General features: G+C 34.1%; 1 protein-coding gene across 1 annotated transcript; it reads right to left on the reverse strand.

Annotated features, from left to right (window-relative positions):
- Positions 1-10,414: 10,414 nt before the first annotated feature.
- On the reverse strand, positions 10,415-11,654 carry LOC105797353 (dof zinc finger protein DOF1.6). Its single transcript, XM_012627336.2, has one exon. The coding sequence runs from the start codon at positions 11,422-11,424 to the stop codon at positions 10,693-10,695; it is 732 nt and encodes a 243-aa protein (XP_012482790.1). The 5' UTR covers positions 11,425-11,654; the 3' UTR covers positions 10,415-10,692.
- Between the last annotated feature and the right edge of the window lie 449 nt (positions 11,655-12,103).

Here is a 12,103-nt window from a genome sequence, read left to right on the forward strand (position 1 = left end):
ATGGTTCAATTTTAGTTGAATTAAAATTTAGACCGATGTTTCTGCAACAGATTAGCGAAGCTCAAAACTGTAATGATGTTTTGATAGCTAAACAAAAACAGATTGAGATGACACCTAATTCAGATTTTCATGTGGGTTCGGATGTCAGTTTGTACTTCAAGGACAGAATTTGTGTTCCAAAAAATTCTGATATTGTTTAGAAGATCTTACAGGAAGCTCCAAGTAGTAGTTTATCTTGTTCAGAAGATGTACTGGTGGTCAGGTATGAAACGAGAGATTCAGAGTTCGTATCAAGATGTTTAGTTTTTCAACAAGTTAAAGTCGAGCACCAGCTACCTTCTGGTTTACTATAGCTAGTGATGATTCCAGAGTCGAAATGGGAACAGGTCACGATGGATTTTGTATCGGGACTACCTCTATCACCAAGAAAGAAAGATGTTGTGTGGGTTATTATTGATCGTTGGACGAAGCCTGCGCATTTCATTCTAGTGCTTACGAATTTTTCACTCGAGAGATTAGAAGAGTTGTATGTTGCTAAGACTGTTAGATTGCACGGTGTGCCACATTCTATTATTTCTAATAGAGATCCACAGTTTACATCTCGATTCTAGAGCAAGTTACATGAAGCTCTAGGTACTCGACTGTATTTTAGTACGGCATTTCATCCTCAAACCGACGGTCAGTCTGAGCGAATAATTCAAATACTTGAGGATATGCTTCGAAGTTGTGTTTTAGAGTTCGAAGGTAACTAGGAAGGATTTTTACCATTGGTTGAATTTGCATACAACAACAGTTATCAAGCGAGTATTAAAATGGCACCGTATGAAGCTTTGTATGGTTGACAATGTCGAACTCTGTTATATTAGACTGAGCTCAGTGAGAAAAAGCTTTTCGATACTGATTTAATTCGAGAAATCAAATAAAAGGTTAAAATGATTTGTGATAGTTTGAAAGCAACTTTGGATCAATAGAAATCCTATGCAGATTTGAAAATGAAAGACATTGAATTCCAAGTTAGGGACAAAGTGTTTTTGAAAGTTTCGCCTTGGAAGAAAGTTCTTCGATTTGGCCGTAAAGAAAAACTTAGTTCGTGGTTTATCAGGCCGTATGAGATCATAGAGAGAACCAGACATGTAGCTTACAGATTAGCTTTACCATAAGAGTTAGAAAAGATCCACAATGTATTTCACGTATCGATGTTACGACTATATCGATCGGATCCTTCACGTGATTTCACCTGTTGATGTTGAGATTCAGCCAGATATGACGTACAGTGAATAACCGATCAGAATTCTAACTCGAGAGATTAAAGAATTGAGAAATAAAAGCATAGTTTAGTGAAAGTCCTTTGGCAACGTCACAATATAGAAGAAACTACCTGGGAATCGGGAGAAGCTATGAAAGTGCAACACTAGAACCTCTTTTCTGGTAAGATTTTTAGGGACGAAAATTCTTTTAGTGGAAAGAGTTGTAACCGCCCATATTTAGTGAAATCAGAATAGTGGTTTCGAGACCACAAATCTAATGAGTAAATTATTATTTTATTATTATTATAATGTTTATGGAATATTAAAAAGGTCGTATAAAATTTCGTTAAGAAATTTTGACATTTGCATGCTTAATTTCGTAAAAAGGACAAATTCGTAAAAGGTAAAAAAGTGGAGTTCTATTAATTAAAATGGACTTAAATGGTAATTAGATCATTTGATTAGTTACTGGAATTATATGGCATGCTTTATTGAAATTTTATTAGTTTTTAAAAGGTATTATGGTAATTAAGTAATTAAACATAAAATTAAAACAAAAGATGAACAAAGCATTGTCATCTTTATCTTTTCTAAATGGAAAACCTAAAACAACATTTGAGAAAGGGGGGATATTTAGCCAAGCAAAGCTTGGGTGCATGGTATGTAATTTTGTCCCATTTTTAATGATTTTTATGTTTTCGAGATCGTTGTAGCTTAACCTAACTAGACCGAGGATCAATTTGCAAAACTGATAAAGATATAGGGTTTTTCCATGAATGTTCTTACATGATTCTTAATGCTTTATGAAATATTATGAGTCATTGTTAATAAATAAACAAGTTTTGTAAAGTAATTTTTGATGAAAATGTCATTTAGGGACTTATTTATAATAATAGTAAAAGTTCATGGTAAATTTGTGAAGTGATGAATGGTATGGATTGATATAGGTTCGGAATAAATTCGGCTAGCATGAGATAGGGATGAAAATGCTTAGATATCAATTTATGAGCTTTAGGACTAATTTGTAAAAAGTTAAAATATTAGGCGCAAAATAATAATTTTTCCAAAATATGAAATATTGACTAAATTGAATAATAGAAGTATTAAATGGATTGAATTTATCTATTTAGATCAAGATTGACCTCGTACAGATTTAGATCAAGGAAAAGTGAAAGCCTCGGATTGATCAATTACGTTTTTACGCTTTGTTTGTTGAGGTAAGTTCGTATGATTAAATACCGTTTTAATGTTATAATGATTTTTATGTTAATGTATTAATTGCCATGTAACCATATGATGTATATCCAACGATGTCACGACGATTATCGAGCCCCATTTGAACCATAGGAATTCGTAGGGTACAAATGACATGTCATTAAGGTTTTCATGTTTCAGATGCTTGTCTAAAATGTCCTACCGATGGCTAAGGTCTTGCATTTGTTGCGGATACTCCACAGCTCGTGTGAATAGCATCGTGTAACTTACATTCTAATCCACAGCTCGTGTGAGCAATGATGTAAAGGAAAAGGAAAGGTGACGATTATATGTTTAGCACACTTCGTGTGAGCTTTCCCGCATATCCAATGTTATTCTAAATGGTTCAATAGACATGAAAAGGAAAGGAACCGTAAGTGTTCAAATGAACTATATCATGAAAATTATGAAAAGGATTGAAATGAAAAGTTTCAACAAAAGTATGTTATGTTTATGAAAATGATGCATTCAAAGGAACGCTTTCATGTATAAATAGCTTATCTTATGTTAATTCAAGTGAATTATATTTGAATGATCAAACATGTGTTGTTGATGATGCTTAGGCTTGTGCCAAGCTTATGGTTGGATTATACTATGGTTAATCTTATTGTTTAATAGTGAAATGGTAAGTTATGTCTCATGTTTTACGAACTTACTAAGCATTATCTGCTTATGTAGTTTTCTTTTCTATGTTTTATAGATAATTAGAAGCTTGATCGGTTTGGAAGCTCGTTGGAGATCTACCACAATATCCAGTGATTATACCAGTAGATTTTGATGTTTTGGCCAAGGTTATAATGGCATGTATAGGTGGACTTGTGTTTGATGTTTTGTTGAATGCTTAGATTTGGAGTTTTGGTATGTATAAGTTGATTGTTTTGGTACCATTTTGATGATGGTTGAATTATGTCATTTTAGTGCTTATGATGCATAAATGGTATGGCTCAAATGATAAGTTTATATTGAAATGGTATAGGTAAAGTTATGGTATCTTTTGAGAGGAAATTGAACTAGATGTTTATGAATGAAATGTAATCAAGTATATGTATATGTTTATGAATGGTATTAGACTATTGAATTGGTCATTTCATGTTGGATTTGGTCATGTTATAATGCCTAGATCATGTGTTCAAAATGCTTATAGTTACATGCTTGTTTTGGTGATGGAAATGGCTTCATTTTAGCCAATTTCATGTCCACACGGCCTGAGACACGGGCGTGTGACTCAGTCATGCATGACACACGGCCAGACGACACAGGTTGGGACACGATTGTGTGTCCCTATTTTGAAAGTTACACGGCCTGAGACACGGGCGTGTGTCTCAGTCGTGTGAGTCACACGGCTGTGTAACCCCTACAGTTCAATTTTTCCAACTTTTTCCTAAATGTTCCAAATGTTTCCTATTTAGTCCTGAATTGTTTCTAAAGTATTTTTAGGGCCTCGAAGGCTCGATTAACGGATGGTATGTATGTGATTGAAGGTAATTAGACTATGTTTTCATTGATGTATAAAATGAATGATTTAATGTTTTGTTTGTACGGTAATGCTCTGTAATCCTATTTTGGCGATGAATACGAGTTAGAGGTGTTACAAATTTAACTATTGAATAATGAAACAAATAATGTACTTGAAACATGTTGCTTAGGAACTATAACAAATGAATTATTTGCTCTTCTATCCTGCATTTTTGGTTCAAGTAGCAAAGGTATCAATATTCGGAATATAAAATCTGTGCTTCTGTGAATTAAAATGTACAAAAAAATAGAATAGGGATTTGGTATCGATACCTTATCTCGAGTATCGATACTCGGGACTAAAGTATCAAAATTTTTAGCAAGTATCGATAATTTTTTTATAAATGAGATTTCGACCGAGAAACAATATGCTCATTTGGTATCATTTTTCCAAGTGGTATCGATACCACTTCAAGAAAATATCAATACCTTAATGTCAGTATCGATACCTAGGGGCATTTTTATGAAATTTGCTAATTAGCCCTTATGCATGATTCTAATTGTATGTATGACCGGTTAACATATGATTTGCATATAACAATGTTAATTAACTAATTGGATGACTTGAAACTTATACATGTTAACAAAACAAGACCAATTTGATTGGATCTAGTTCCCTATTTGATGTACATGAGACGAGATGGTGGTGTGGCATCCAGTACTTAGGCTTGGAAACCAGGGCAGGTATAGGGTGTTAACATAGTCAGAAATAAGGATTCATATACAGGGCGGATTACAAGGGAGTAATCCAAACAACATTGCAACTCGAGTGTATGGTGGGAGTAGAAGGGATGAAACAAAGATAAAATTGCATGTACAGTGTGGCCCTTTTCTAAAAGGTCATATGAGTAGAACGTCAATTCATCCGCCAAAGCTATGGCGTGTTCATAAGCCAGAATGAATTCAAAATAGATATGCACAGAAGGAATTGGGAGGAAAAAAAATATGGTAGGTGAATTATGAAAGAAGGGTGGGAATCTGCAAGGATGATAAATCAAATAAAACCCACCATAGATAGTCAAAAGGGTCATAAGCTGACCAGGTAAATATCGTCCAGTAATAATTCTGCCATTAAATATAGATAGACATTGAACAAAAGTCCGACACCCTAGGCAAACTGAGATCTTCAAAATAAAACAGTAAGTGTTGTGTTTGGTTCTTTTCTATTTGAAACCCCTTACAAGATAGGGTCTATATTCATGTAATGCAATAAAGAAACTCACTAAGTTTATTCAAACTTACAAGGGTTTTTACATGTGGTTGCAAGATCCGTAGAATAAGGAACTCGAGGAGGGACCAAACCAGACCATGTTGGATCAAGGATCACTGTCAGTAAAGTGTCATGCACATAGGAAGGGGTACCTTTGGAGGCTTCTCATCAAGGTTAAACATGTTGTAGTTAAATAGATCCTTTAGAGTTGGAGATTGGAGATAGTAAACTTTTTTTTTATTTTTTAATGTCTCTGTTGTAAGAATTAGTTATTATTTAATAAAGCCTATCTTGAAATTATCAAGCTTAGAATTTGATATTTAGTCCAAATCGATCCATTTGTGGCACTCCACACCCGAATTCGAGGATCCGGTCGGGTGAGGGTGTTACATCTCATACATGAATGTGCCCTCAATTTGGACTAATGGCTTATAATACTGGAATGCTTCAATGCATGGCTTGAATGTCTAAAAAAGACGATGGAAAATTATTTCACCTTGGACCATTTGATTTCCATAATACACAAGTTTTGTTTGCATATTAATGACAACACTTGAGACGTATTAATTTAGTACCTTCAACCATTGCCATATATCATAAAATGATTTATCCCACCCGTTATATATCTTTTCCATTTTCTTCTATTTGCAACCCATATCTTATAGTACAATACGGTGTAATCGTACTCACTACGAATATTAACAATTAAAATGGCATGAGAATCCTAGGATTCACTTTCATCATAGGTAAGACAATGTTAGAGATAAGGTCAGAATCCAATTTTGGATGACCCTATGACACACTTACAACAGCACAAGTATTTCACCTAGGTAAGATAATGTCAGAGGTAAGGTTAGAATCCAATTTCGGACGATCCTGTAACATACTTGCAACAACACAAGTATGTGGAGCGTCATATTTATTTATTTTCCTAAACCTCATCTTCTTTCTAACTGGTGCCATGATTTTCCATGAGCATCTACTGTCACACATTGCACACCTTTCTTCATATTTTTTGGCTCACGATTTTGTAACATGGAAATTGACCCCATGTTTTATGTTATGCCGTTTCACTGCAATAACGTCATGTTTAGAGTAAAACTCTATTACAACTTGTAAATCGCTGAAATTTGTAGAAGAACTCACATGACCCGGTTTATTGTGAGGAAGTTTTGGAAATTCTAACTCATCTTCAGCATCAATGTTGACATTAAGCATGTGGGGTGGAGGATTATATACCGTAAAATCTGGTTTGGACTATTGGATTGGGTCATCATCGGTTTTAACTTCTTCTTTGTTCTCAAGTTCCTCTTCCTTATCAACCCCAGTTGCGATTTCATGTCCAGGATTAGATGTCCTTTCGCCGGTGTAAGTTGTAGGGAGAACATTATCCATTCTCACCAACCCTATGTTAAAACCAATATTACTTATGGATTTCCCACTCGTGTAACTTGATGGCATATCCGCATAAGTATTTCTAGCGTAGAACATCAACATTTTGAAGTTGAAATCAAAAGCTCTCATAGAATGTCGTGTCAGAGTCTCCACGTTCGGGTTACCAACTAACTCCGAGTGTATGCCAAAGTTAAAATTGAAGGTTAAAACCGACGAATGTCTTCTCATTGATGATTCCAACATTCCTTGATACAAACTTTGTAACAATGCAGTCAAACCACGACACAACTATATGGTTAGACTTTCTACTTCATGTTCTCGAAACAAATTAATTGAAACTATTGCCAAACTAGGGCCACCTTCCTCTACATAGACAATCTGGGTATATAACTCTAATATAGCATTTCCACATAGACAATCTGGGTATATAACTCTAATATAGCATTTCCAGTTGAGCAATGTGTATCAAGCATTAACTCAGCATCCATGTCGATTTCGAGCTCAAATGTATCATATCTAACATGGTTCATTGACATTAAATATCTATATTTGAAGCTCGAAATTCTCTTCTGAGTTGAAGTCGATATTTTCCTTTTAATTCTTCACAGAAGCTCATTTAATTTGATGCTTTAGCTAAAAGCTAATTCTATAGATTGGGATGATACAAAAACGACCCCAATTTCAGTGTCACAAATTTGACCGTCGTAATAAATAAAACTCTTATTTGTCTACTCATCTTCGTCAAAAAAACTTGTTTCACATGTTTAATATAAAATTAAAACGAAAGCATTATACAAAAAAAAATACTTATTAACCAAATTCAAACAACGGCACCAAATTTACTTGAATTAATTTACTTTGTTGGGTTGATTTTTCAACTTCATATTTTAACACCAACAATATTTTCCTTAACATATAAATCTTATGCTCGAAATTTAACTATAAAACCCTTTCTATATCAATCTTCATTTTATAGGAAATTTTACAATCGAATATGAAACATATGTCAAAATGTTGGAAAAGATCGAAAATGATAAGTCACAAAAAACGCTTGTAATAAAAAGCGTTTTCCTGAAAAGTTTTTAAGATCATATTCCTATTCTGCCACAGAAAAGACAGGACGTAAATTTTATTCCGAGATTCTCAAATTTTTAAAAAATTTTATCATGAAATTCTTGACTTTTCAAAAATTAATCTAACTGTTAATTTTATTTTTTTTAGTTTAATCGTAGGGTGTAAAAAGCGTTTGGGCACGCTCTCCCTCTCTCTCCTTTCACGTCACCCGCACTTCCCCCTCTCTCGTATCATGTCACCCGAAAACGATACCTACAGAAAATGTTTTACCGCCTATCATGTCTTGTCAATGTAGCGCGTAGCCTGGTGAACATCAGTGACGGTATTTCATTCTCCAGTCCACCTGCAATGGGAGTCCAATTGGACAAGGAAAGGAAAGCGCCAGAGTGGTGCCCCACGGCTTCATAATTGGGGGAGCAGTCATAACGTGGAATTCGACTCCTCTCATTCATTTCTTTTGTTAAGCATATTGATGGGTAATGAAATGGCTGCAATTATCATCTTGACATCATCATTATTGACTGCAATCAAAACACTGTATTTCATCATATATGGAACCAACCCATCAATTACGGTGCCAACATGTTTGAATTCGCGTGCAGACATAGCAACTAAGGTTTCATTTTCATTGTCCTTTTTTTTTTTTGGCAGCAAAGAAGAAGCAGCTTCACCTAACATAAAGAAACAAATCACCAGGCTAATTGGTGCCTAATCACTTAAGATGATATATAAATGTAGATAACCAGTGCACCACTTTTTTATTCATTAAAATTAATTACATGAATATCAAAAATTAAAATATTAATCTATGTCTACATGCACCTATAAATCTTTTAAGAGAATTTAATTTAAAGCCATTTCATTTAAGAAAGATGGAATTATCTTACCCATGGGACAACTTTCCTTTTTCTTTTTGCGAATATCAATGGGGAACTACGAACATTCTATATTCTATGCATTTAGTTCTTTTTAATTTTACTGAAAACTTAAAAGATTATGGCATATTAATATTGTGAATTAAAAAATTATATAATAAATTTATTAAAAGTGATAAAAATAAAATCATAGGATTCTTTTGTGTTTATATATATAATTTTAAATTTATCGAAATTTAAAAATATAAATACTCAAAGTAACAAGTTATTAAAATATAAAAAGTACAAATACTCCCAAAATAATATTTATTTTCTTGTGAAGTGAATGAGTTTTAATAATTTCACAATTGAGTTAGAGCTTGATTGTTAGGCAACATCAATTCTATTTTCTTAGATTAATTGTTAAAATATAGAAAAATAAATACTTTCAAAATAATAATTTATCAAAATATATAAAATCTTATATACTCAAAATAATATTTAATAGTTTGTTAATAGTATAAATTATCTAAATTTTAATACAATGATAAATCTTATAATAAAATTATCATGCATCATTAAAATATTAATTACCCACCGTCCACATGGTGCATAAAAGGATGGAAGAATAGGAACGATAAATTTACAGTAAAAATCTCATTGAGTCATTTGTAGTAAAAGTTAGGAATACAATTTGTTTATTTTATTAAAAATAAGTAGATTAATCATATATTAGATTAAAAATAAATTGGTTCTTTCATTATAAATTTAATCTATTTTATTATTAAAAATTAGTTTTGTATGTTAATATAAAGCATATGTGGCACGCTAAGTGTGATTGTCTAGTTATTTCATTAGCCACATTAGACTTTATTAGTAAAATTAAATAAAAAATTTTAAAAAATTAATTTAATCTTTAATCTAAGAATTAATTTATTATTTTTAAATAAAAAATCAACCTGTGAAAGTTGCGTTTTCCTGTATCAAGAAAGCAAAAATTAAATGCACTTCAATCTGGCTAAATGATTCAAAGCATAATTGAGTAATTGACCTCCCCATGTTATTATCATGGGTATAGGTTGAAAAAGTGGTAGGAAATTGGCTAACATAATCCAAAATAGAAAGATAAGTACTAATTTGTAAATATCAACCACCGACCTAATGATCTGTCTTCTCTTCCACCACAAGGATATCACCCGGAACACATGCTCCGTGGCTTGGCGTTATTTTGGACCCAATACCACCAAAACAACCGTGCTCGTCAGAGGCCATCCTATTTGTTCTCACATGCAAACCATATTGCTTTCTTATGTCTTAAATATCGAGTCGGTTTACAGCTTACGACAGGGAATGTATTGTGGTAATATTTGCAGTACAAGTATATGGCTCCATTAAAAATTACTTATGTTTGATAAAAGGTATATTTTGTTTGAAAAAGACACTGTTCGAACTTTAAAACATAGAATAACCCATTGTAGGGACATGAAAGCAGTTGCTTTTTTCCATTAATAAGAAAAAGATGGTCCTATAATGTGGTCCATTAGTTGGTGGAATGTCACTCAGAGGCGACAATTTCTTTTCAATCCATAGACCAGAGGTGAAATTTCCCTTTTTTTCTCTGTAGGTATCATATTAAATTCCATGGCAATCCAGGTCCACTGTTTGATTAATCTTACCACATCAGGACGAAACATGGGTCAAAACTTGTTAGATTTCTAACAAAATATCCCTCTTGGAATGATTAAGTAGTGGTTGAATAGTTGGTAACTGAAACCTGCAGACATACGCATCACTCGAGAGTGTCCTGCTGCAGAGTATTCAATGGCATTATTGGGATTATATGCATCAAGACCAAAGAAAATTCGTTGCTATAATAAACTGTCGTTTTTCATTCATTTCTTTCCCACTGCAAAATAGTTTTTTCATCAAGAGACACCAGAGATTTACAGTCATTGAAATAAAAAAACGAAACTCTTAAAGAACATGAAAGGTGACCTTCTATTGTACTATTAATCACTTCTCTCTATACCCACCAAAGGAAATGAACTGAACCCAAAAGAAAAAGACAACTAAAACTTCACAATAAAAACGACAACACCACTAATCAGTAACCAACAAACTCTCGAAAATGGCAAAATTCATTTCACTTCAAACCTTTCCCTGGTGCAGAAATGGCAAGGCCAGGCCAACCAAAGCAATCTCCATCGACTAACCCTCCGCCGCCTTCAACATTGCCTGTTGCTTGCCATGTATTACAGCCGGTAGCTCCAGGTACAGCCTCAGCAGGTTCATCACCATCCCCACCATTATACACACCCAGATATCCGTTTCCAGGATATCCCCAAACTCCATCAAATCCTGAACCAGTTCCAAGCCCGTATCCACCAAGTGTTAGGTATCCTTCTGCCTGAGAGTTCAAGAATGAAGTGAAGCCTCCACTCACAGGAAGATCCACAGTGTCATTCAAATTCACGTCAGCCAAACCCACTTCAGGTTTAACTCCAGTTGCAGGCATAGCCGAAACAGGGTTAACAGCCATATGCACAGACTCGGCTTCATGCGTAACGCTCGAGGAAGACGAAGTTGCAACAGAGGGAGATAGCAGGGATGATGAGCTTCGAGAGCGCTTGGAAGACTTGCGGGTCCCACCACCAACAGGAACGTTACGGAGAGTTCCACCTTGGGTCCAGTAACGGCGGCATGACTTGCAGAAATAGCGAGGCTGAGAGAGGTTGTAGTTGTTGTAGTAGCAGAACTTAGTGCTGGTTGAGTCACACCTCGGGCATGGCAGTGGCTCGGTCAATTTGGCCGCTGGGTGCGATCCCATGGTGCCGGGGGCTCGAACCGGACGCCTGTCGCCGGAACCAGCAGGCATTTTTGTCGGTTTAAGGTGTGTGGAAGTGAAAGTTGGGGTTAAAGGCGATATTTTTTTTTTGGCGGAGAAAGAGACAAAAGAGAGAAGAGAAGATTTTGGGAGAGAGCAAAAGGGGAAGGAGACGTTTTGGAAGTTGTAAAAGAGACAATATTGGATGATATTTTAATGTGATAGTGGGGGGTGAGAGAAGCAAGGGCAGAGGGATTGAGGAGCTTCAATAAATAATGGTTTTTCACACCCAAACAAATTATAAGGCGGTCTATTTTTTATTTTTATTTTTATTTATATATAATTGGGAGAGGTAACGGGTTGTTTTACATCCAATTCAAAGTTTCATGTTTATATCAAGTAATTGTTGATACCAATTTTAAAACTTCCTAGTAGAATTTCTAATTAATTTATAGAATGTATTTATTGGAGGGACACCGAATTTATTCTATGCTTAAATCATTATTTAGTCTATTTAAGAGCAAAGTGTTGTTTTTCGCCTGAATTTGTTTAAAAACATTTAATTGGTTCTTATATTTTTATTTAGTTAGTATTTGAATTTGAATTTTTTATTTTTATTCATATTGTTAATTTATGCTTACGTGACATTATAATTAATTTGATGGTGACATGTGGCATACCATGTGATTTGAGCATAAATCTTTAAAATAAATAAATTTAAAAGAGAGTA

This window comes from Gossypium raimondii, chromosome 3, assembly GCF_025698545.1.
Source record: "Gossypium raimondii isolate GPD5lz chromosome 3, ASM2569854v1, whole genome shotgun sequence".
Lineage (NCBI taxonomy): Eukaryota > Viridiplantae > Streptophyta > Magnoliopsida > Malvales > Malvaceae > Gossypium > Gossypium raimondii.